This window comes from Pogona vitticeps, chromosome 5 (assembly GCF_051106095.1).
Source record: "Pogona vitticeps strain Pit_001003342236 chromosome 5, PviZW2.1, whole genome shotgun sequence".
Lineage (NCBI taxonomy): Eukaryota > Metazoa > Chordata > Lepidosauria > Squamata > Agamidae > Pogona > Pogona vitticeps.
Genome location: NC_135787.1, coordinates 150,232,050 through 150,259,758, shown reverse-complemented (window position 1 = coordinate 150,259,758; position 27,709 = coordinate 150,232,050). Strand labels below are relative to the sequence as shown.

Here is a 27,709-nt window from a genome sequence, read left to right as displayed (position 1 = left end):
CTTCTGGCAATCTTAATTCCAGTTTGGGATTCATCCAGTCCAGCCTTTCACATGATGTATTATGCATATAAGTTAAATAGGCTGGGGGACAATATACTGCCTTGTCATACTCCTTTCCTAATTTTCAACCAATCAATTGTTCCACATCCAGTTCTAACTGTTGCTTCCTGTCCCACATATTGATTTCTCAGGAGATGGATAAGGTGGTCAGGCACTCCCATTTCTTTAAGAACTTGCCATAGTTTTCTGTGGTCCACGCAGTCGAAGGCTATTGTATAGTGAATGAAGCAGAAGTAGATATTTTTCTGGAACTCTCTGGCTTTCTCCATAATCCAGCAAATGTTAGCAATTTGGTCTCTACAGTAGTTCCTTTGTCCCTTTGAAATCCAGCTTGTACTTCTGGGAGTTCTCGGTCCACATACTGCTGAAGCCTGCCTTGTAAGATTTTGAGCATAACCTTGCTAGCGTGTGAAGTGATTGCAATTGTACGGTAGCTGGAGCATTCTTTAGCATTGCCCTTCTTTAGGATTGGGATGTAGACTGATCTTTTCCAGTCCTCAGGCCACTGCTGAGTTTTCCAAACTTTCTGGCATATTGAGTGTAGCACCTTAACAGCGTCATCTTTTAAGATTTTAAATAGTTCAATTGGAATGCCATCACCTCCACTGGCCTTGTTGTTAGCCATGCTTTCTAAGCCCCACTTGACTTTGCTCTCCAGGATGTCTGGCTCAAGGTCAGCAACTACACTATCTGGGTTGTCCTCTGTGTATTCTTGCCAAACTCTTCTTGATGTCTTCTGCTTCTGTGAGGTTCCTACCATTTTTGTCCTTTATCATGTCCATCTTTGCACAAAATGTTCCTTTAATCACTCCAATTTTCTTGAACAGATTTCTGGTTTTTCCCCTTTCTATTGTTTATATCTTTCCATTGTTCATTTAAAAATGCCCTCTTGTCTCTCCTTGCTATTCTTTGGAAGTCTCCATTCATTTTTCTGTAACTTTCTCTATCTTCCTTGCATTTTGTTTCCCTTCTCCTCTCTGCTATTTCTAAGGCCTTGTTGGACAGCCACTTTGCTTTCTTGCATTTCCTTTTCTTTGGGATAGTTTTTGTTGCTGCCTCCTGTAAAATGTTTCAAGCCTCCATCCATAGTTCTTCAGGCACTCTGTCCACCAAATCGAGTTCCTTAAATCTGTACTTCACTTCCACTGTGTATTCATAAGGGATTTGGTTTAGATTATACCTGCTAGCCCAGTGGTTTTTCCTACTCTCTTCAGTTTAAGCTTGAATTTTGCTATAAGAAGCTGATCGTCAGAGCCACAATCAGATCCAGGTCTTGTTTTTGCTGACTGTACAGAGCTTCTCCATCTTTGGCTGAAAAGAATATAATCACTCTGATTTCAGTATTGCCCATTTGGTGATGTCTATGTGTAGAGTCGCCTCTTGTGTTGTTGGAAAAGAGAGTTTGTGATGACCAGCTTGTTCTCTTGACAAAACTCTGTTAGCCTTTGCTCTGCTTCGTTTTGAACTCCAAGTCCAAACATACCTGTTGTTCCTTTTATCTCTTGATTCCCTGCTTTAGCAGTCCAGTCCCCTAGAATGAGAAGAACATTTTTCTTTGGTGTCTGTTCTAGACGGTGTTGTAAGTCTTCATAGAATTGGTCAATTTCGGCCTCTTTGGCATCGGTGGTCATCTTCCAGCGTCATATCTTTAATCCTTTTGTTTCTGGTTCATGGGGTTTTCTTGACAAAGGTACTGGAGTGGCTTGCCAGTTCCTACTCCAGGTGGATTGCTTTTAGTCGGAACTCTCCACTATGACCTGTCCGTCTTGGGTGTCCCTGCACAGCATAGCCCATAGCTTCTCTTAGTTACTCAAGCCCCTTCACCATGACAAGGCAGCAATTTGACAAGGCATAAGCATTTACTTTATAGCTAAAACAAAGAAAATTTGTCTGATAGAATTTTAAATACTGTAGGTATTGGAGATTTGAAAAGAAGATGATAGTATCTTTAGAGCAAGAACTTTAGAAATATCTATCTTTTTAATCTATTCTCCATAAAAAACATAGGTGACAAACTACACTGCAAGCAAACCTTTAACTTACCTGACGGCTAAACAGTTCTTGTCATGATACTCATGATGCAACCTGAGTTTACAAGACTAATGATATTTGATTGTGAAAGTTTTATGAACTGCAACTCAGTGCAAATTCAGCCATGCAACACATTTGTAAAACTCTCCCTAATTAATTTGTCAAATACTTAAAAGTAGATGAATAATAAATGAACTGCATGAAAGAGGAAGTACGCAAAATGCCTTGCCAAGAATCTGAGCAGCTATGGGCATCATTTCTTCCTCTTATCCTACATCAGTTTACATAAAATTGGTTACCAGGAAAGAAATGTCCTGAACACATCCTTGCCTGATGCTTCTTTTATCCCCAGACTGATATCCAGTTTAGGTTTTTTTTAGTTTTGAGCCATTTTAAACTTTGTGACATTCAAGTAGGTTTTTCAGCTATGATCCAAAGAGTTTCTTTAGCTCCACCTAAAGCCTTATACAGCTGGTTGGATAGCTCAGTGAGTTAATTGAGCACTCTTGGGAGTTCAATTCCTCAGAGTGTCTCTCAGACAAGCCAGCCTATGGATTCCCCCAGCCCCCAAATATGGGAATGGTAAACCATTTCTGGGTACTTCTACCTAGAAAATCCCTGAAAAAGATTGCCATAAATCAGAATTGACTTGACGGCACATATAAAGTCCATAAAGCAGAATTTACTCTGTACATGAACCAGAGTATTTTATTAGGCATCCATTTTTATAACAGGTGTGCAGCCACAAGGTTAGCACATGTAGATGATGAAATCCTTGAACTGTGTACCGGTCATGATGTAATGTCTAGCAGAAGATAACAGCTGATGTGCCAGTGATTGGTTGTTTCACACTATATAAGAGCTGCATGCTAGAGTGGTATATGGAGCTTTTTATGGAGAGTTGCTGCATTGTTTTGTCTGCTGTACATAACTCTGCTGTCCATATTTTTGTAAATACATGACTGGTGACGGTATCTACCATCTCTGTGTGTTGTTTTCTTTTTCTTTTTCCTGTTGACCTGGAAGACTGACTTGTCTCAGATCCATCTCCGCACTCCAAATTCTTAACAAATTATTATTATCATCATTATTAAAACCTTATGCATATAGTATCTAGTGTGTTTTTAATTTCCTTTTTGTCACACTGTTGATGCCTATGTCATGCTACAAAGGACTTTTCGGTTTCAAAAGCAGTTTTGCCATGCAGCAAGGAAGAAGGGAGTGGTTATGTTCAGATGAAAATTGCTCCTGGGTAGAAGTTCCCAGTGTGGTTTAGTGGATAGAGTTCCTGACTAGGACTCTGGAGAAGAGGGTTCAAATCCCCACTTGGCCATGAAAACTCAGTGGGAGATTAGGTGGAACTGGTAAAACCACTCCTTAAATATCTCACTTATCTTGAAGGCCCAGTGAACTGCAACTAAGTGCAAATTAGAAATAAATCAGTTCTGACCTGATGATATGTAACACAAAGAGCATTGGTGACACTTTTCTTGGGATCCTCCTCTTTGTTTCTTTCCTAGGGGTGGGGGGAAGTATTGTTCTCCAGGCTGATGTGTTAGACTACAGGTGTTTCTGTTTTCTAGGACTACTTCTGTAGCTTACCTGGTGCTCAAGGAAGTGACAGAATATAAAGATAATGCTGATGCTATTGTATCAGTTTGGAACATGGCAGCATCACAGGTGTTTTGAATAATTTTTAAAAAATAATTTTTAGAATAAATTTGTAGCGTCAAAGAGCTTGGTGAATGCGAGCTAAGGCGCTTACAGGGACTACCTCAGGATTCTATTCTGTCTTTGCAATTTGAGTTGTGCATGCTTTATAAACTGTATCTATACAGCTCTATGTAAGGAGAAAATATGGGACTGACATTTGTGTAATTCAGTACAATGTAAACTTTATTTGTAAAATGTTCACCAGCTTTAGAAAAGTAATAAGAATATGAGACAGTTCTTTTAAATCACAAAACATGTACAGTTACCATATGCATTGCAAGCCAGAACAAGAAATTCCAGCAATCTGTGGTCTCCATCATACATGAGCTTTAAAAGCCCCAAGTGTCCTTGAAAAGCTACTGTGTGCTGAATAAAAACTAAACGATCTCCACAGTGTCAGAGGGTGAGATTTCAGCTGTTCTGGCTCATAAGATAATATTTCAACTCTCATAAAGCAAAGAGTCAAACCACAACAGCATACATTTAGGGAAATATTATGATAATCCTGGAAGTCATCCACTTCAATCAACTGCATTTTCTGTAGCAAAATATGTCACTCATGTCTAGGGACAATTGTAATCAACAACCAAAAGTACAGAAAATTTGCACTCTAAATTATATACACCTGAGCAACATGAACACTCCATATCGTATTTGGCTCATTTGGAAGGTACTTACAGTATATAGCAAATTACTCAGAACTCAATAGAATGTGTTCAGAGCAATTTTCAAGTGGAAGATATATACCTAGGGAGAAATACTGTATTCCATGTGCAAAAGAAGTTTTTCTGTTCATATCTCAGAAACTGTGCATCATTAGATACATATCTGAATAGTTGTGTATTACTTTCAAGAGCATATCATTTGTGCATGCTCTTAAAATATATATCTTTATCCAATTCCCATTTACAGAAACATATATCTTCTTTATTTGAATACATATCCAGTATACATGAACAGTTTCTAGCAAACATATTGAATTCAGTTTCTGTGAATACATTCACATTTTTGGAATAGGACTCTTACCTGGAAACCATATGCTCATACACAGAATGTACGAGGGAATGTGGTAAGGGTTATTTCAGGACTGAGCTAAGAAATATGCACAGTCTTAAGCCTTAACATGAGGCATAGAGCTATTCCTCCTAATCTATATCATTGTCTTCTCTTTTTCTTCCTTTCTAATAAACTATAACACCCAAATAGATTATGTTATATGTTGATTATAAGTTGAGACCTGTTGGATCAAACTAAAGGGCAATCTAGTCTAACATTCAATGTGAGGATATCTTTGGGAAGACCACAAAAAGATATAAAATGCAATAGCCATTGCCTACTCTTTTACTCCAGTGACCGACATATTGCTCTGAACACAGAGATAGCATGCAGCTATCATGACGTGCAGCTATAGATAGACAACCTCAGTGACTCTGTCTCATCCTGTTTTAGATTCATCTAAACTACAGCAATGATATCAGCAGTGGCACCAAACCCATGCGCTTACACATTATGTGTGTGTGTGGGAGGGCAATAACACTTTGATTGATTTGTCTTGAATTTTCCACCAGGCAGTGCTCATACCGGTGCTATGTTTTGGTGTCAGTACACTGTGTATTTCCTTGAACCCCTCTCACTTTAGGTACTAAAGAAATGTGCAGTGTTGACGGCTTCTTACTATTGCTTTTATTATAGTAGAGATTCCTAGGAATTGTGCAGGAGGGGTCATGAAACTTCAATAATTCAGTGTGGCTAATATCTAGTTCGGCCCCACATCCCAGCGAAGTTGGTGGAATCAAATACCTAGTAAGTTCTACTGATAGCAGCAGAACCTAGGCATTTATCTGTCATGGACTGCACCCATTGGATACAATACTCTTATTGTAGTATTAGAATTGTACTCTGTACAAAAGGATCATTTAATAATTTATAGAATTTCTGAAGGCACATAAACAGAGTATAAACTATTTTTTTGTCTGTTATACAAAAATTATTACTTTTCTTTTAGTTAATTGTAAGAAGGGGATATGTTTTGGCTTTTGTTGTTTAAAAAATACAATCTTTTTCTTGAAACATAAGGTTTCATTTGTATATTTACATGGTAGTTTCTTCCCACTCTAGTTCTACGTCACCTACAAAAGAAACAGAAACATTAGCTGAAGTTAGTTTTTTTTTTTAAAGGATAGATATAATGATGTAGCACACATTAATAAGAATGCAAGTAAAAACTATTTAACTATGACTGCTTCTGCTACCATAATGTAGATAATCCAGCCATCACACAGCCTGCCTTTCAAATGGTGCTTTGATTAAATGGCAAGGATAAGAGTACCCATTTGAGTATAAATCTATATGTACCGTATTTCCATAAGATGCACCAATTTTTTAGGAGAAGAAAACAGGAAAATATAATCCATAAGACGCACAGACTTTCCACTCCCCTGTTTTGTGGGGGGAAAGTGTGTCTTATGGTGCAAAAAAATACGGTAAGTCCCTCCTTCTATCTGGGAGTGGGCCAGCATGTTCACCCCAAGCCAAACAGATCTCCACTCCCAAGATCTGTCATGGAGACTGCAGTTGGAAGGAGTGTATAAACCTATCCTCCTAACCCAATCAGATGTCTACAACAGTCTACATGAACAAAATGTAACACAAGAAAGCAAAGCAGTAGAATTAATAAAAATCACAAGGAGAAACCGAAACTTGTACCCAGTGGTAAATTTCTTCTTCATCCCTATTAACAAGCAGTTAACCTACATCTAGAGCAATGGACAAAACCAATACACTAGGGAGAGTAAATTCATGAAACCTCTCTTGGCACTAAGCCTAGACACTGGTGGATCCAGATATAAGGCCATCATGTGCACTTCAGACAAATTACCTCTTCCAGATCTGCTCCATGAAAATCTCTGCTGTTGGAGGACCTGCCAGCAACTGATGGGTCTCAACAAGGGAGTGGAAAACAATTCCCCAGATGAAGTGTGGCATGGCTGAATGCTCCACCCACCCACCACCCCCACTACTTGTTTCTAAATAGTCAGACTCCTAAGTAAGAAAAATACATGAAAAATACATCAAAATGTTTGGAAAAATAAATTGAAGCTTCAAAAATAAAAAGAAGGAGCTTCCAACTGAATTAGGACAGCATCCAGTATAGGACATTAAGAAAATATCTATCATGTTCAGACCCATGAGACAGACAAATGGTTTTTGAAACCAAGGGCTGAAAAAAAGCAAAATGGCCTAGGTAAAGAAAAATCAAAGAGAAAGAAGTTACAATACTCAAGGTGAGAGATGACCTGACCATGACCCAGGATTTTTGAGCAACAGGGGAAGAAGAGAACAACAGACTAAGTATGGAAAGTAAAGAAGAATCAAAGATAAAGCCATGGTTTTATGTGTGTTCAGTAGGTGGCATTGCTGAATGTGAGGATAGGAAGGGTTGATATGGTAATTGAGAATTCAGACATACTGACTGTGAGAAGACAAATGCTTCTCACAGTCAGTATGGAAATGCCACACAAGCAACAAGAAATGCAGAATTTGGTAGTGGTGATAGTTCTAGAGTACAGAGCCATCAGTACATGTATTGTTATGAAAACTGCAGAATGTTATGAGTTAATCCACTACCAATTTGGAGAGAAAGAATATCAATTGCCTTTTTGTGTAGGAGGCTGAATCCCTCACATTTTTCTCAAAATCACATTTTTCTCAAAATCACATTTTTCTCAAAGCAAGTTGTTTCAATAAGCTGAAGCAAATGGACCTGACCATATAAAACATAAAATAATATTGTCATGGTTGATATCTACCTACCTTCCATTGCATCCAAAGAATCCATCTTTTGCAGTACTGAATAATTAACAAAACATACAGGCTGGCTGCTTCTTTTTATTGTCAGTAAATCCAAAACGCACTGGTGTAGAAAAATATATTGTGCCTGCAACATATAGAAGTTTAAGTATTTGTTAAGGTTAGGTAAAGGTAAAGCTTCCCCTTGACATTTAGTCCAGTCGTGCCCGACTCTAGGGCGCGGTGCTCATCCCTGTTTCCAAGCCGTAGAGCCAGCGTTTGTCCGAAGACAGTTTCTGTGGTCATGTGGCCAGCATGACAAGATACATACCTATGTATCTACTTGCATTTTTACATGCTTTCAAACTGCTAGGTTTTCAGGAGCTGGGACAAGCGACGGAAGCTCACTCCGTCGCATGGATTCAATCTTACGAATGCTGGTCTTCTGATCTTGCAGCACAGAGGTTTCTGCGGTTTAACCCGCAGCGCCACCACATCCCTTAGTTAAGCTTAGTTTATTTATAAATGGAGAGTTTGCTATAAAAATGATCTGAATACTATATAAGACAACTTGTATAAAAAGAATATTCTGGTTTAAATTCACTTGGTAGTACCAACCGGAGCAGACCCTCTCATTGATTGCCTGATAGGCATCCTTCAGCCTCAAGAGACTATGGTAACATGCTCTGAATTGGAACAGCATCTAGTCTGGCTGAGAAGGCCAATTCAACAATGACAATCCCTTCCACACTGAAGACAAATCCAATCTGTCCCCTGTCCAGCTCCCTGTTGTTGCCGGTTTCGGGACTGCCTCTTTGCCTCGGCCTGCTAAAAAAGTGTCTCTTCAAATTGGGAAAGGCCATGCTGGACCACCTGCCTCCAGGCTGAACTCTCAGATGTCAAAGTTTCCCATCTGTTGAAGTCCATTCCTAAGGCCTTCAGATCCTGCTTGCAGATCTCCTTGTATCGCAGCTGTGGTCTCCCTCTGGGGCGGTTTCCCTGCAGTAATTCTCCATACAAGAGAACTTTTGGAATCCGACCATCAGCCATTCTCATGACATGCCCAAGCCAATGGAGACGCTGATGTTTCAGTAATGTATACATGCTAAAAATTCCAGCTTGTTCTAGGACTACTCTATTTGGAACTTTGTCCTGCCAGGTGATACCAAAAATGTCAGAGACAATGCATATGGAACGTGTTCAACTTCCTCTCCTGCCATGCACAAAAGGTCCAGGACTCACTGATTGAGAGTTCAACAATTATGAGAACTCTGTTGGGTCAATGACCTACTGTAGATGGGAATATCAACTGGATTCAGGCCATTTACATTGTGTTCCTGTTCTCTTTGACTTCAGGAGGTCACTGATGAACTCTGTATCAGTACCTGCCCTTGGAAGAGGAGTCACTACGTCTTATTTGCTCAACAATGAAATTCCTACTTGATTACAATGATCTTTTATAAATGGCATCATTATTACTAATTGCAATTTATCATTTATATCTAAATCCTACACTTCCTTATACCATTCATATAACTGGAGATCGCACTAAACTTTTCAGTTCTTCATTGTTACTTATTTAGCCACTGCTACTAGATTTGTCCAATTTCATTGTTCACTTTCAGATATTGATAAAAGTACTATTTTAAGACATATTCCTAAATGTAACTTTAATATTATACATATCTCCCTAAAAACAACATTCTTATTAAAGTAAGAAAAGGAATGTCAAATAAGAATATGTTTAGAGATATATCGAGACAATATATTGATTTTTTTTATTAACAAAGGGAAAGGGTTGTGTACTTTCGAAGAAAAGATTAAGTAACAGTGTAACATATCTCTTCCCATTGGCATCCGCAAAAATGATGTTCTAGATTCTGAATAAAACTATCCTAATCTAGCCTTCTCTCTAACAGGCTAGGCTTCTATGTGTGGGATTTTTAAAAAAAATTAAGAAAGCAAGTCACAAAATGAAGTCCCTCCTGCAGTCTAAACAGGTGTCACCCAAGATGTAGGTTTGCTATTTCAGCTGGTTTTGTTTCACAGTATAGGTTTTTGAATATCTTACCAGATTCTGTACCATACACATCCTTTCATTTCTCAGTTCAGCTACAAGTCCATAGATATCCACAAAGTCATGGTCATTTATATGCTGTGTTAGATGATCAAGGGCAATATAAACTCCTGTTCTTCCAACTCCAGCACTATAATGAAGCAAGTAGACACTGATATGTTTTTATCTGAATACGGTATCTAAAAGATCTAATAAACAATCAGAGTAGTAACAGAAAACAGATTAAAGTTTAGATAAAATACAATTTAAAAATCATTATTTCTAAAGACAGTAGAAGCTTCGTATCCACAGGATGAATATCCACAGATTCCATTGTCCACAGTCTGAAAATATTAAAAATATTAAATAAAAATTCCTAGAAATACAGGCTTTTAAGATGTAATTATCAGAAGTGGTCACTAGAGGGAACCAGATACCATGTTATATAGGTAAGCCATCACCATTTCTTCTAGGCTCCCATCAGTCTGAGGCAGCTTCCTCTATCTTCCAGAGCAGTGTTGTTGTAGAACTCAGAGTTGAGTTGGCTAACAAGCTGGAGGAAGGACCCTAACCTAAGCCAAACTGCCTCCTGGGAGAGGTTTCCCACCTCCTGCACTTCGTGCCTGAGGAAACCAGTCCCTTCCTCAACACTGTTGGGCAAAGAAGGAAATAAGTGCATAATTGTCTTTGAAGAAAAACAGCAGAGCCATTGAAATTGTGTGTGAGAGAGGGGGGAGGGAGGGAGGAAGAGAGAGCGACAGCGAGAGCATTTTGAGGAATTAGATGATATTTCAACTCAGCTCTTACTCATAGAGGCTCCATCAAGAGAAAAATTACAGATACAGAGGAGTCCTGGGTCCAAAAGACTGTGTTAGCTATAATCCACAGTTTTCAGTATCCATGGGGGGGGGGCCTTGGAACCAATACTCTGCAAATACGGAGGTCTTACAGTAAACTGACATTGGTGATTTGGAACAGTAAATCCTAGCATGTTTTCAGCACATAAATACTCACAAACTCTAATTTGTACTACAATACAGTAATCAACAAAAACAGTAATAAGTTGCTGCTCTAGATATCCTCCCAATGTTCTCAGTAAGGATACTTGCTTATATTAATGAAAGCTTTTTACTGTGACAGTAGCTATACAGATGCAGCTGTCTCCTCATCATTCCTAATTTACTAGTCCAGGCTATTCTCTAGCTGAAGGCTGTCTCCCATAAAGATGTCATCTGTGATATATTTAGTAGGCTTCACCCTACTCTTCTTTAGCATGTACAGATTTTGCATTCCATGCATTAGTTCAGTAACTTTTTGTGGTTCCCCGTGCTTTACTCTCTCTTTTGCTGTTCTGCTCCTATCAACAACACACCCAATGATTACCACCTTTCCAAAGAAGAACAAGCAAGGTGATATTGTATTGGGTTGGATAAACTATATTTCTGTTTCCAATAAATTAATGTCCCCATTCACAATATAAGTTTTGTGTTGAAATAAATAATTAGCTTACCTGCAGTGAACAACTATGGGTGTACTATCATGAGCTCGGCTAGCACGGATCAGCTTTACAAAATGAACTAAAGATGCACTTGATTCAGGTACTCCATGTTCAGGCCAGGCAGTGAAGTTACACTGACGTACCATCATACAATCCCCATGCTTTCAAAAACAAGTTGAAAGAAACAAGGACTTTGTTTTAGAATTGTAAAAAATCCTACTTAAAATTTGAGAAGTCACACTTATATTGTAAGGATTTTTTCAATAGGGTTCTGTTGACAGTACTGCAATGAGCAATTTAATCTAAGATGTTTGCCACAGACTGGATTATCTTAGACAAATACAATGACTGGAATCCTGTTGCGTAAGTCTGCTAGGTTCCAAATAGAGTAGTCCTAGAACGATCTGGAATTTTCAGCATATATACATTACTGAAACAGTGACATCTACGTTGGCTTGGACATGTGAGAATAGCTGATGATCAGATTCCAAAAGATCTCCTGTATGGAGAATTAGTGCAGGGAAATCGCCCCAGAGGGAGACCACAGCTGCAATACAAGGATATCTGCAAGCAGGATCTGAAGGCCTTAGGAATGGATCTCAACAGATGGGAAACCCTGACATCTGAGCGTTCAGCCTGGAGACAGGTGGTGCATCATGACCTCTCCCAATTTGAAGAGACCCTTGTCCACCAGGCCAAGGCAAAGAGGCAGTCCCAAAAGCAGCAAAATCAGGGAGCTGGACAGGGGACAGATTGGATTTGTCTTCAGTGTGGAAAGGATTATCACTCTCGAATTGGCCTTCTCAGCCACACTAGACGCTGTTCCAAGTCCTCCATACAGAGCACGTTACCATAGTCTTTCGAGACTGAAGGATGCCTATGATGACAAAGTCTTCCAGGCATAAATAGTGATGATGTCATCACTTGGTGGTATTAATCTTTAATTTAAATTAATTTTAAACTTCCTATCCCTCTTATGTCATATGACATAAAAGTCAAGAATCAAAGACAACACTGAATCACTGAAGCTATTCAGGAAAGTAAGCAATCTATGTTGAAAAAAATTACTCATTATTGTTAATAAATCTCTCACTCTTTGGTTATATGTTCTTGGCATCTGACTTGGCTTATTGGCCATAATGAAATATTTCTAAGCCAAATGATTGATTCATAATTGCATACCTGTCACTTAGTACTTCATCATTCAATGGCATACCGACATCACTGTACATTACTGTTTTGACTGTGTGTTGCCGTTGATTATGTCCTTAGTATGTTATTTGTTTGATCCTTTTTGTATTGATATACTTACTGTTGTTAGCTTTAATATTGTCTTGTAATGATATAAGCTACCTAGGCTCCTTTTAAAGGAGAAAGTTGGGGCAAAAATATTTTAAATAAACAAATAAAATACTGTCATTCAAAGACTTTCAGGTGAAAATGTTGACTACCTTCTCCACTGAAAGTACTGCATTTGAGTGATGATCATGAAGATCTGTTTCTGTGCTTACTATGTGTGATGCCTGTTTCACACAAACACATCCTCACTCAATTTTGCAATAAGAGAGTGATGAACATATATGTGTGAATTTAACTTTAGGTTCATTGATTTTAATCCCAATTTAATCATTGATGATGCTAATAGCTTTGTGCACTGTAGTACAAGTGCTACAGTGGGAGTAAGGCTATAGGCCAACTGGACTTCCTCCCTTAATTCTGCAAAAGATAATGTGAAGATGACTTTAGAAATATAGAGGTATTTGTAAATATTAAATTGAAGACTAAACTAATATGTAGGTGATGGGATGTGCATAGCTAGAGAAGTACAGCCATCGGTCACAGAGTGATTCTTAAAACTTTATAAATATAGAGGTCTTACAAACAGAAGCATTTTAACAAAATGTTAATCAACATGGTACAAAGGTTTGTCTCAAAAATTACTAAGGTTTCTTAAATATTATAATATATTTATAATGTTTTAAGAAACTATAAACTGGATGGATATTTCACAGTTGCAATTGTTTAAAATCATTGTAGTACACACATAATGGAATAATAAATATTCTGGAGAGCCAGATAGATTTCAGAATAACAATTAGATGTTTTAGCAATGTATTGATGACAATTTTCATGATTTTTGACACTTTTTAAAAAATCAGACCCAGCCTTACCCTTTCAATTTTTAAATCTCTTACAGTCCAGTCTATTTGAATGTCCTCCACTAATTTAGTAATCACTATATCTCCAAAAACAGTCACTGGTATGTTGTCTTCAGGCCAATACTGATGGCATCTTATCTGCAATATAATATTAATATGGCTTACAAAATGGCTTATAAAATGATAGTACAGAAGCTTCTTTGATGTACAGTTGCTTGTTATAAAAGATATCTATAGTTCTTATACAGTATTAATTACTTACCCGAGCTTTTTCAAAACACTGAGTAAGCATAACAAGGGTTTTTGATCTTGTTTCCCATACCATTCTCCAGAAATCCCCAACTGTGCCTGGTAATGGTCCTTGAGTAGCAATAAATTCATTTGGACATAAGTAGCCCTAAAGAAAAGTTAAAGTTTAATATAGTAAATACTAATAAAGAAGAGATGCACCCAGTAAGAAACACTTAAATTCATCCCTCATGCAGCTCTAATCATAACAGAGATGCAGCTTAAACTGCATTAATAGATTCAGAAATGCATTCATTCAGATAACATTATATTTTTATGAATATTCAGAAGGAAACTGTGTATTCCAAGCCAGCATACAGTGTCATTCTTTGTGTCGTTGAAGAGGGCATTTTATAAGGTAAGGATGTTTAGTCATATATAAGTAGCTAACAAAATGTTAACAATGTAGGCAAACAAAATATTTACTCAGTATTCTCTGGCCACTGAGAATGCATAGTGTTCACCAAACAGTTTTCATAGGTATGTTGAAAACATACTTTTGCAAACCCTGGGATTCCCCTGAAGACTGATGTTGCCTTCCTCTGGCATCTGGATGATCTCATTTTTGTTCTGGAAGGCTAACAATCACCCTGAACTTTGGGAATAAAGAGGATGATGTATCAGTCTTCCACCAAATCAAAAAAAAATATCTCAAAATGTAGACACGTAGATACATATGCATATAGGTGTGTGTGTGTGTGTGTGTGTTTGTGTGTGTGTGCACATGCACATGGACACATGCGTACACACACAAAATAATTGATTACTCATTTTCCTGAGTTCTATAAACAGCAGATATATGGTTAGGTACATTATTGCATAGGAAGGTTGATTAGCTTTGTCATTACTGTTTATTTTTCACAAATTTGAGCAAATAATCAAGAATCTAAGAAAAGAAATTGTTGGATCTGATCAAAGGTCTACCAATTCCAGCATCCAGTGGCCCTCCAGAATAGAATGCACATAACAAAGTCCCTAGGTTAAGGGCCCTCACCTCATTCTTGCAAAATATAGGATTAACATAGCTGTTCCCTGCCACCTGTTCTGTATATTAAGTATCAGATGACTAACAAACAGCTGTGAATTACTTGACCTGTAAGTATCTAGATTTTTACTTGACATGAGTATAATTCCATAAAGGACTAATCGTTCTTCAGTGAGAATAAGTACTGGAATATCTCATTTAGAAATAACATCAGTGAAAAGAAAACCAGATGGGCAGAACTTATGCTGTTAGCCCCTATTTCTCTTCTATGTACAATTCATTATAGTGCTAACATCAAAACATAGAGTTATGATCTCTTTCCACCCAAAAATTAAAAAATGAAAAGCATCTTCAGAAGGAACACATTAAGATATCCTTGCAGAGATCAAGTACAATTGCTTCTTTTAGGGATGAATACCCACATTCCCAGAAAGGACATCAACTGACACTGGGTATTTATAAGATACAGTAATATAGATGCATAGGAAACAGAATCATAAACATGATATAGCCTTTGAACTCAATCTGTTGCATTTTAGGATTAATCAAAATGTCCAGTAAAAGATTTTAGATGTAGTTCTTTAATATCACTTAACATTTTTCAAATGTTAAAAATAAATTATAGCTTAGGTACACCGCATAAGAGTTTTAATCTAGTGAGCAAAAATAGTTGTCTTATGGCTGATTTTTCTCTTACTTCTGTTATGACTTGGACAAGTCTTTCATCAGGACCAGTTTCTGCACAATGGAAGCAATTGGTCTTCATGGGTATTTTGCGAAGGGAAATGCAGCGATAATTGTAAAGCACCATGTAGAGAGGATAGAACAGTGTTCAACCAACCCCCCACCCCCACACCTCTTAAGAATTCATTCTGGGTAACAAGTGTAGCATAACAGCTGAATGTAGAAACAACAAAAATTAGCTTGGAAGAAGGAATGGAGATGAAAAGGAACTTGGTACAAGAGAATGGTTCTTACAGTAATCAAGTCAAACCGTAGCAACAATTGCTCATGCAAGTATGATTAAATTTCACTTTTGATGCAGATCCCAGTCACAGTTGTTCTGGGGACAAGCTTCACAGCAAAGATAATTGAGTATTTGGGCAAAAACATAGTACTCTGGCATGTTTCAGTTATGGGCAATGGTTGAATTGATTTAACAGTTCCCATGTTTAAAGAAGACAGGATCTCCCATTAAATATAATTTCTTTTACTATGTCTGGGCATAGATTAAGGACTAGGATTTTAAAACTATATGGTTTGAATCAGAAAGTAGAGCACATGCACAATGGATGAATTTACTGCTCCTGAACAACTTGAGCCATTAATATTTTTACAAAAAGATAAACAAAATCTCACTTTCAGAGATTCCATTTTAATGAACTAGAGGTCTACTCATAATTGTTATCCTGGGCTTTTTTTAAAGAGCACCAAAGCTGTAATTATGTTTTGGCTTCACCACATACAGTATACAGACACACAAGACTGAACATGGAAGAATTACATGGATTCCAAAGGTTGTGGTAAATGAATCTTGCAGATAAATTAGTATGAAATTAGCATGCATGAGCTTACAAGAGAATACAAGCAGCTGTATTCACCTGAAATATAAAGTGTTCTATCCAGTCTGTTGGCTTTCCCCTTAATACAGATTTTTAAAGAAATGCATAACTTCTAAGGATCTCTAGAAAAGAAGCATTGCAGCATTTTTATTACACAATTGGTTATGATGGAGCAAATTTGTTCTTTGTTGCTCCAGGGGGTTGGAGCTGTGGGACCCAAACTCTTACAAGAAGGGGGCTTTCCAGTCAATATTACAAATAACTTTCTGAAGATATTCTCTGTCTGACAGTAGAAGATACATATTTAGAAGGTGGCAAATTCTCCTGTGTTAGAGATGTTCAACAAGAAGCTTAGTAGAAGTAGTATGCTATTGAACTGGTAACAATCATTTTGAGATTGTGGTAGGAAGCATTCTGCAAATGTGTTTATTCCACATAGGACTTTAAATTTATTTATTCCACATTAGCTAAAACAAATGCTTAAATATCTTGGGAACTGGACTAAAATCATCAAGTCAAAACTGACTTTCAAAGATACAGCATGAAGCATTCCAGGTGTGGTGTAACAGTAGTATGAGCTGCAGCATATATTTCTGTCCAGTACATGCGAAAGGATACAGAGAACAAATGTGTGAAAGATAGAAAGAGATTCCTGATAAGATCTTGATCTAGAGTGGGACTAAAGGCTGTACCATCTATATGGTAGTGTTTGTGATGCTCGTATCTATTCTCACACCGCTCAGACTCAGATGAGTATTGATCTCAATGCTGAAGTTGGCGATTCTGAAGCCAAGACAGTTTGAAGGAATGGATCTGGCATTTGTCTAAAAGATTCCCTGGATAGAGTCCATTCCAGGATCTCTCCCTTCACTGTGGACCCAAGGCACTGGATGCCATCAGCCAAATCATGGTGTTCCAAGGAGAGCGTCAATGACTGAGCCATAAAGGAAGTACAGCGTTGGTACTAAAAAGACAGGCACTGGGATCAAAACTGGAGGAGTGAGTGAAGCAAAAGTCCTTTTGGCAGTCAAAATCAAAACAGGACTGGCATTGTAGATGCATAAGGAGAAGCCACTTGTCTAACTGGTGTTGAAAATGACAGATCAGACTGTTTGTTTGTTTGCTTGTTCCATTTTTACCCTGCCCATCTAGATTCGGGCATCTACTCTGGGACGCTTACAAAATATAAAGATAAAAACAGCATTAAAATAAGCAAGCTACAGACAAGGAATAATAAATGTCATATTAAGTACAGGTGCCAGGATCTGTACTGCGAAAGACTTTTCCTTAGGCTTTGCATGGGCACCCTTCTTATGCCTTTTGTGTTTAAGAATAAACCACCTTGGGATTCCCACTAGTTTTGCAATGGCCCTGGGGGGCAAGAGAATCTTGCTAGGGGTTGGTGGAGGAGAGACTAAGGCAGGGGGATCAAAGGCAGATATCTTCTGAAGACTATTAGGTGGTTTAAGGGTTGCACAGTGTTTACGAAAGTTTATAGCAGCAAACACCACATAAAGTTAGAATATCTTAATAATACTTATTATATCATTGCATGGTAATAATTTTATGATAGCCCATTAAAAGAGCAGCAATAAATCATCAGATGCAGAAAATTTACCAAAAAAGACAATTTTCCACATAAACTATATATTTTTCTCAATTATTTTTCTAACAAATTAAAAATAAGGAAGAATATAGTAAAATTGACAAATTATTTGAAATTTACCGACACATAGCTGGCATTGATGTAATCTGATCCAGGGATACTAGCATCAGGCATTAGCTTCACTCTGTTGTTGTTATCTGTGCAGTAAAAATTAAAATGATGCAGCAAATGATTATTTTTACAAACTACTAGGCAGACTAGATAGAGAGATAAAGAGATAAGACAGATTAGACGAGCAGGAAGATGATAGACTGTCATACAGACAAGTGCATTATTCACTTTAAGTATGTACAATAAGGACGATAGAAGGGTAAGCATGCTACCTGAGCAGAAACTTTATATTTTAGACTGTTGCCTTGTATGGGCAAGAGTGCACTTTCCCTATGCACACTCAAGGAATAACTGAAAAAGGCTAGACAGATATGGATAAAAAGAGAGCCCTCCTACTTTCTGAACACTGTTCCTGGAGGGTTTCTCTGCTTTAAAAATTGCATGGAGGAATGAAGAAGAGATTGGAGTATTGCCTTTTTGGTTCCATAGGTGGAAGCTGTTCCATCAGCAGAACTATTCCATTGGATGCCAGCTACATTTATTTTCACAAAAGGATATTAGATCTAGTGATAATATAGCAATATATTAACTGCTATATTATTAACTGCATAATTAATAATAATTGCAAATAGCAAATCTTTTATTATATATTTATGCAATTAAACTGGGAGTTTCAACATATGGTAAACTGATTGTATTATAAGCCATATCTATAAATCACTAATCTTGTAATATGACCTGCTGGTTCATATAAAGCTTCTAATGTGCTAATAAAAAGACAAAAAAGCTTAGAGTAAACAACCCATATTTGTTTATTATCATTTCATTTGGAGGCTTAATACCTTATATCAACCTACCCATTGACAGATAATACTTATGTTCTGACTTCAAACTGTGATAAGCAATAAAACGATGATATAAGTAGGATGGGAATCAACATTTGTGCAGCCTTTATTTAATAATAACGATTCCTAACGTGATCCCCCATAACTCTCACTAGTGAATATAGGTCTGAATTTAACAGGTACATTCCACCTAAAATTAGACATATTGAGATTCTGCTACTAAATCAGGCAATATTAGATCACAAACGGACCACAAATACCAGTTTTTGGAGTACAGAACATGCTCCAAATCCATAGGAGATAACATGAACAGCTGTTCTGAAAAGTTAATAGCATAGTGTGGCTACATTAACCGAGGAATGCCTTGCCCCTCATCTCACATCACAGCTAATGCTTAAAATAATAATGGCATTTCTCATCTTATTAACTGAAAAATGAAGCAGTGTTGACTACAGAGACACAGACTCCTGTCTCCTGTGATAAAAATCTTTCCTGAAGTTAAAAGTTACCATATATTCACTCTGATCTTTAGTGGGACTTTTACACAGCACATTGACAAGTATTTTAATGAAAGATTTGCTATATTCCAAATACATATACAAACAGGAGGACTATATTCTTAGATATCAGAAATTTATTTTTAAGCAGGGAAATAATTCCAAGAAGAATAAAGATATCAATGATGTTACGAATTTGAGAAATTATTTGAAGCTATATAATTCACTGCACCTCCTGCTTAATACTTATATGAGCAACCTAAAATCTAATCATGAATAGGTTTTGATAAAACAACAAAAATTATGCAGAGATGTTATAATATGAATTATAACAAGGTATGCTCAGACTTTTTCTTTGCACTGGGACCCTTTCTTTAAACACCACAGTGGAAAAAAGTAAACGTCTATGATAAATTTCACATGTATCTCACATTTCATGCACACTTTTCTGTTGATGGGAAAAATAATAATTAGTAACATGGACGTACATGGCTTGATGTTTGGAAACCGGTTTTTGGACCTGTTCCAGGGAAGATCAGCATCTGTTGAAGCAAGATCTGGAAGAAATTTGGGGAGTTCCTACAAAATAACACATACATTAGGATGTCTTTTAAGATGTTTTCTTGTAAATGGGTAACTATATAATTTAATCAGAAGTGAACTTGTACACAGGAAGTCCAGTTTTACTAGTTTACCCACTTCATCCACTGAGAGAGGCATGGCCAAAACAGTATTTGCCAATAATGCTTTCTAATTACAAGCCTCATAAATTTCAAAGTCCTTATAATTCTATGCCCCAAATCAGTTCATATACTTTAACCTGTATCTGTGTTTAGGTACTGCATGAAAGGAACAAAATACAAGACCCGTCATTTATTTCCATTTCTGTGAAGTATCTGAAGTAGAACAGTTGTTGTCTTTACTGATTAATACACAGGTATAATTGTATAAAGTTTAGATAAGTGAACATAAAGGAACCAGTAAGGATATTAACTGACCTAATATGATACACTATCGAAAACTGTATTTTGTACAATAAAATTGAAATTTACTGTAAGATGTGTTTTTCATATTTTGATACATTTTGACATTTATTTGCCTTTGCGAAAGAAAAGGTATGATGGTGAGTGCTATCAAATGGAACAACTGAACTCAACCATGCTATCCAGAACAGAGAAAGATTTTGGGTGGGGCTGGAGCGTGCTACATCTCCAAACGCAGCTGGTAAAACTGCAGAAGCCTTTCACCTCTGTGTCAAACCTTGTTACATCAGCAGGGTCAAATGCTAAGCTACAGAACAGACTACCAGGCTGAACTGCCTAAGCATATATGAACTTTCACCTTAAAATCTCTATAAAGTCACACTACTGCTTTCTGTGCTTTTGAGTAGCTTTTAAGGCAGCGAATCAAGCAGGAGAAGGCCTTTTCATGAGCCGCTTTATGTGGCCTCCTTGGTCCCTTATTCTGGCCTATCTGTAAGGCAGTCTCTCTAAAGCTTTAAACCAGGAGAGCAGTTGCTACAGTAGGACAACAAGCAAGTATTTAATCAAGCAGAGACGACTGCCAATCTGTTATTCTTCACTGACCTCTGCCTTGGTAGAGGAAGGACAAGAAGATATATGTTGACCATAACGAATAGGGATAAGGAAAGGGATGAGCAAATCACTTTTGTGTTCCAAGTATGAAACATAATTTAAATACAAAGGAATGGAAGTGGCATAGTCAGGTCACGTACGAAGTACAATGCATCCAGTGGCAAACTTCAAAAACTTCTCAAGAAATAGAAGAGATAAAGCAAAAGAACAGGTTTACAATCTAATTATTAATAAGGTCTAAAGTCTGATGAGCAAAGCTTTGCAACTCCAATTAATACTAACAACTTCATTTGTTTCCACTGCACACTATTCACCTTATATTAGGAGAGGTCAATGCACGTCTAAAATCAGTATTTTGAATATGGGCTAATGCTAGATGCAGGGGAGAATTCTGAAAATTTGCAAGGTGCTATTATAATAGGAAAGCCATTTCTTTTGCTGAATAACATAAATCTATGATATGCCAATTGACTTTTTAAATTTTATCAATACATGCTGTAAATGCATACACATGGGAAGCTACATGTTAGTATATGGAAGAAACATACATTGTGAAGATACTTTCAAGCTATATCACTTTATTTCTTGAGGTAGAAAATCCTTTGCCCATCTATATGAAACTGCTGGGACATGTTGTCCAGAGTTATGGGGTTTGGTATCACCAGTATGCAGATAACACCAACTCTATTGCTCCTTTCCATCTAAACTGAAATATTATAACCAAACAGCGTAACTGCCAATTGATTTTTCTTCATCATTCACAGGTCCAGACATTGTGCAATTCATGGTAAATCTATACATCTAAAATAATAAAGTAATTGGAGAATGACAGATGTTGTGGGGATACCAAATCATCTCATATAATGATGAACACAACACTTCTGGGATAACAAAAAAAGGGATCTATCTTTGACATTTTAAAAACTTGATACCCATATAAAAGAAGTGAGTTGCAAAAACAATGAAGAACCGAAGGCTTAAACAGACTTTTGGTGTGACATAGCTATCATTAAATGTCATGCACACTCTGGAAGAAAGGCTTGCAACAGTAGTAGATCTGATACTGCCCATTGTGATTATCTTGCTTGCCGACCCTTGTGAACACCCTCCTGAAATGGAGTTAAAGAAGAGCAATGCTGTGCAGTGTTCTAGCCTAATTCCCATTTATCTCACAGGGCTTTATACATGAAAGGTGTTTGGGAGGTCAAGCCCTCCACATCGTTCAACACGAGACTGGGCATTCATTATGTGTTTGTTAAATTGAGCTGAATTAAATTTGATGTGACTACAAAGGCTATTTGCCATTTGCCTTCAATTTACTCTAGCAGCAGTAAATGTATAACACTGGTTCTTAACCTTGGGTTACTCAGGAGTTTTGGACTGCAACTCCCAGAAGCCTTCACCACCAACTGTGCTGGCTGGGGTTTCTGGGAGTTGCAATTCAAAAACATCCGAGTAACAAAGGTTAAGAACCACTGATGTATAATATCTTGCCATTATACATTTTTAAAATGATCTAATCTGTAGAACTACAGGTGCCCAAGGAGTAAAAATCCAAACAAACAAAACAACCAAACCCCTTCAATAACAACCACCCTCTAGCAAAACAAGCAGAAAGAAAGAAAGAAAGAAAGAAAGAAAGAAAGAAAGAAAGAAAGAAAGAAAGAAAGAAAGAAAGAAAGAAAGAAAGAAAGAAAGAAAGAAAGAAAGAAAGATTCCCAGCAGCCAATAAAGCCATTAGCTATGGTCTTTATAATATTATATAATATTAAATTTCTCTGCTCTCCCCTGCCTGCCATGCAAAGTGGTGAGGAAATCATGTGAAATGTGATCCCACATAACACTTCATTCACATGAGTGCTGCATGTAAAATATCTGTAGAGTAAGGCAGAGACATAACAGTGCTCTACCATCCAAATACAGTGGTGCCTCGCACAGCGAGGTTAATCCGGCGGCCATTTTGGGGCTTCCGGCGGCCATTTTGTAGCTGCCAAACAGCTGATCGGCGGGTCGCAAAGCGAAGGTCGGTAAGTGAACTGCTTACCGACTTTCGCTCTGCGATTTTCGCCCTATGCAGGCATCGGTGTGCGATCGCATTTGCGATCGCAAAACCGGCCTCGTAGAGCGAATTCATCGCTCTACAGTGCACTCATTGTGTGAGGCACCACTGTACTCCTGGTAATATATGAAATGAAACAAGGTTAAAAACATTCTCTTTACAGTGATCAGTCAAGATTGCAACCATAACAATTCACAACTAGAGATGGGGACGAATATCAAAACGGATCGCTTTTTCCAATGAATATAGGTGATTCATTAAATATTCATCAATCCGTATTTGTGGGTTCCAGAGACCCCCACAAATACAAAGGGATGAATATTTGCCCATTTTTATTCGTCCTTCGTATTAAAAACACAAACACACCATTCTGCCTACTAGCCACTGATCTGGTGATCAGTGGCAGAAAGGCAGCCACCATCCCACACAGCTACCCAATACCACAGCCTACCTACCACCTCTACCCAACTCCACCAACACCCTCGTACCTTAATCGCTGCTTAATTTTCTGGCCTCATAGCCACGCATGTAAAAATGGAGATTGGCTGCCCTAAGGGAATCCAGGCTGCCCATTGCAAAGAAGGCAGCTGCAGCTTCCCTACCCTAAATGAAGTCACAGCCGCCATCTTTGCAAAGGGCAGCCAATCTCCTTTTTTACATGCAGTGGCTGTGAAGACCTGATGGAGACCTCAGCAGCAGCTATTAAGGTAAGTTGGGTGTCAGTGGGAGTGGGGTGGGGGCTAAGGTAGGGAAAGGAAGGGGTGTGGTGTAGGCTGTTGGGGTGGCTGGCTGTGTGTGGGGGGGGAGGGGGGGTGGCTGCCTATCGGCTTTTGATTGGCAGCCGGTAGACAGAATGAGCTTCTGTGCCATGTGGTAAACTCTCCTGGGGGGACCCAATTTGTGGGTGAATAACTTGGATGTCTGATATCCAATCTTCACCAAAGTTGGCAGGCATGTTGGGGAAAGAGATAGGAAGCTCTGTTGTCATTCTGGAGTCTCTAAGTACCTGGGGGGGAGCTTTCCTGGGGGGAGTTCTCTTTGTGACTATATAATTCAGGGGTCCAATATTCACCAAACTTTCTGGAGTTGTAGAGAAGTGTCTGAGGAAGCTTCCCTGCAAATTTGGTGTCTCTAGGTGGTTGGGGGCCAGTGTTATAGCCATTTAAATAGCAGTTGAAGCGACAGAGCGATTCATTGATTCATCGAAGAATATTCGTATATTCGTATTTGTTGATCCATTAACCTTAACGAATAACAGATCAAAATGAATCATATTTTTTATTTGTCCCCATCTCTATTCACAACCTATTTACTTCCTGAGCAATTATTAAAAATAAATGGGAGGACTTCATAAGTACAAGTGGCAGCATATTTCGATTTAGGCCTGCACACAGTAATGTTTGGCTAATATATTCACAATGTGATATAAGTGCTAGTATAATATGTTGTAAACATCTGATTCAATAGTCAACAGTATCAGAATTCATTTTTCAAATTTTTTAATACTTTGACTTTGGCCTTATTGTCCTGAAACTCAGCTACAATAACTTGCTTTACAGAAGACCACATTGTTATGTGCTTGCTGAAACTTAATGCTGTGAACAAAGAGTAATGGATCTTCCAAGAATTGTCAGTAGCCATGCTATAGAAAATTATGATTTTAACAGCCTCTGCCACTAAACTCTCCCTAAAAACCACATAAAGTGAATTACAATTTAAACAAAGTAGCAATTACTACCTAAGTGATGTAGCATGGGGAAGGAAGAGCAATCCCTCCCTCCCCATAAATCAAATAAGAATTATCATCCTTTGTAGAAAAAGTTCAGTCTACTCATATTTTGGCTGCTAACGAGAGACAGGTTTCACCTATCTGCTTCTTATTCCATGTCAAAGTTCTGTGTCTATCTTCCAAATATTCCATGTTTTCCCAATGATGATTATAAACTTACAATTAAGTTACACATGCACTAGCAACATTTTTAAATGTTTATCATGCAAGTCTAACAGATAACCCATACTGGTGTCATTCTTTAGGAAACATGCAAAAGATGGCTATTTGAATAATTCTGATAATACAGTACTTCCATTAGAATACTGTAATCGCCAAATGAATGTAACACAAATTTCTAAACAATCAGGATAGTAACTGGGTATTTATGATAAAGGTCGGTGTCTTTAATGGTCTTCCTGCTTAAAATGGACATGAAATGTGACACATGAAACGAGTGGAGGTCTTGTAATGTTGTGACAACTGCTTGTAACATACCGAAAATTCTTCCTGAAATTTTAGGTTGTTGTTTGCACAAAGCTCTTCAACGTGTTGTAGAAAACATTTTTTGCCTATCGGCCTAGAAATAAAGGAAAATGAGTTATTTGTAGAAAGAAAAATGGCTTTAAAAGAAGAAATGTCTAGCCAAAACAATGTTACAATGTTACTGAGATATAATGAATATAGTTGCATGAACAGTTTACAAAAGAGAATTATATACATATGGAATTGTTCTGAAATAGTAACCTCTTCCCACTTTACACCTCCTCTGATTTTGATGATACAGCATGACTGTTGTGTACATACCATGTTTTACAAAGATCATTACTCCACAGTTCAGTCTTTTGATATTTACGTATATATGTTTGCAAAGTCACCTTTCAGTTCAGTTCAAGCACATAATGCTTCTTTTGTCACACAGAAACCATTTTATACTGTACAATGCAGAGCTTTAGATATATAAAATATAGCAGTGACTTCATTCCCATAATGACATGGTTTTTAAACCCCAAGGAGTTAAATATCCCTGTATTACTTGCCAAGCTAAAACACAGACATGCAAGCTTCACCCCAGAGAGAGAGAAAGCATTTCTCCAGTTACCATGCAATTAGACATGCTTTTATGATTTATACAAAGTTAGGACCTTTTTCTAATAAATATACAAAAAGGAGCCACACATTACAGAACTAGCAATGTATAGCCACAATGTAAAAATTAGCAGTCAACTTACTTGATGGATTTTCTATAACTAAGTAACCTGTAATAGAGATTATGTTAAGTGAGTTAAGTTGTGAGTCAGACAATACTTTGCATTTTGGTTAACAGTTAGAGGAAAAAGAGATAAAACAAAGGAGTCGAAAACATATTGGTTTGCTTTTAAAATCTAGTTTTGCAGTTATGCCTGTAGTAGAAATATGTGGAAACATTTTACTGGCATAGAGAAGATGCTGCAATTATGAAGCAGTATTTGATTTGCAAGAATCATTAACCACTAGAGCTTAAATGATAAAAGAGGCATTTCATAGCATAATTTTAAAAGAAAGTTTACGCTATTCCTCTGCTCACATCTTTTTTCAAACTCTTGTAGTGACAAGGACAACATAAAGTCCACACACCAAGGTCAATTATTGTAGTTTGATGCTGCATATTGTTCTTGTCTCTTTCAAAAGCAGAAATTAATTTCATGTGATCTGTTAACTGTTAATACACTTGATGGAACCTTAGGCTTTGCTTCTGTAAATTAGTTTAAAAACACTAGTGGCCAGCAGTGGCACCAAAAGTGTTGACTGGGGGCAGGGATTTGTGTTCAGTTGCAGCCTAGCTCTTCCTGGGACAGCTAATCAGAGGTCAGATGATTTCCTGAATATAACTTGCCTTCTGCTCTCCACAAGTGTGGAGGGTGCATGCAGCACCTACGACATGAGGAACAAGGTTGGAGTAATAAAGTCTATCCTGCCATATGAAATTGTAATATATTTATTTTAATATTCACTTGTTTTTGCCTTGTATTGAAAAACAGGCTTTCCAAAACATGAAACATAAGGAGTTGTATATTATTCCAGTAAGTTTCATCTAGCATCGATAAGATACCCCCACACATTTACACTCAGACATAATGATGGAAAAGCTAAATCAGAATCCTACCCTCCACCCCATTCATATTTAGGCATTTCATTTAGAAATGTGCTGGGTGCAATGCAATTGGATGGAGAAGTTCCCAGCTTTATATTCTGATTTGAGTAGAAAATATTAAGGAATTTTGATTACTACAGCTGCACACTTTAGTAGCTGAAGTTCCAATTCTCCGGAATGGATTGATACTGAAAGAGGGTAATGCTTGGGATGTTTGCATAAAAATAATACAGTAGAACTCTGTATATATGCCATTAAAATGTAAAGGAGGAACATTGGACCAGAAGAAAAAAAGTTAGGAGAACTGTTGCTGAATAAAAGTCCAGGGCTTGTTTTAAAAGGTGAAGATGGAAAGATATATATATTAACAATGCCAGTGTAGTCGTAATCCCCTAGCTCAGGCTTATGGCCATATCAAGTTCCTGTAATATCTCCCATGTGTTATACATATCTAACCAGGGAAATCTCAAGAACCCTGTTCAATTTAGAAAGCACAGTTTAAACAGAGAGAAAATGGAATCATATACTAAGCAGCCTTTATAAACTCATTTTAATTGTTGTGGCGATAAAGCATGGATATGATTCTTCTGTTAATAAATGCAGAAGCTGTACAATTATGGTTTTGAAGATTGAAATCTTAAGAGAAAATTATCTGTACTGAATGAAAATAACACAACTGTTTAATGCAGCACTGCACTTGATCTATGCTTTATAGCACTTCATAAATTAAATGGAAACAACATCATTTTGAAGATTTTGGTCCTACATGAAACTCCAGAAGCTGCTTTGACAAAATATTATTTGTGTTAACATAGCGACCTAACCAGAACATTTGGAGATTTCCAGTTGCTTAAAATTTTGCTTATATTATTATGGATTAGCAAATGTGAATATTTCAAGAAAACGTTCAGTACAATCCAATTCAATTTCACTTCAATGTGAGGCCCACTGTG

The 27,709-nt window shown here is 37.4% G+C and overlaps 1 protein-coding gene across 3 annotated transcripts in view; it reads right to left on the bottom strand.

The window, feature by feature from the left end:
• Nucleotides 1-919: 919 nt before the first annotated feature.
• PTPRQ (protein tyrosine phosphatase receptor type Q) overlaps nucleotides 920-27,709 on the bottom strand; it is a 149,786-nt gene continuing 122,996 nt past the window's right edge. Inside the window, exons 54-63 of one of the 3 annotated variants that reach the window (XM_078376942.1) lie at nucleotides 25,855-25,881; nucleotides 25,121-25,202; nucleotides 19,689-19,779; nucleotides 17,868-17,944; nucleotides 13,569-13,703; nucleotides 13,319-13,444; nucleotides 11,160-11,308; nucleotides 9,665-9,800; nucleotides 7,618-7,741; nucleotides 920-5,933 (exon numbers count right to left, since the gene is read on the bottom strand). In XM_078376942.1, coding sequence (XP_078233068.1) covers nucleotides 5,896-5,933; nucleotides 7,618-7,741; nucleotides 9,665-9,800; nucleotides 11,160-11,308; nucleotides 13,319-13,444; nucleotides 13,569-13,703; nucleotides 17,868-17,944; nucleotides 19,689-19,779; nucleotides 25,121-25,202; nucleotides 25,855-25,881 — 985 coding nt within the window. In that variant the 3' untranslated portion in view covers nucleotides 920-5,895. Of the gene's footprint in view, nucleotides 5,934-7,617; nucleotides 7,742-9,664; nucleotides 9,801-11,159; nucleotides 11,309-13,318; nucleotides 13,445-13,568; nucleotides 13,704-15,285; nucleotides 16,264-17,867; nucleotides 17,945-19,688; nucleotides 19,780-25,120; nucleotides 25,203-25,854; nucleotides 25,882-27,709 lie in introns of those variants that run through there. The other 2 variants (XM_078376943.1, XM_078376944.1) reach the window with 2 other exon arrangements.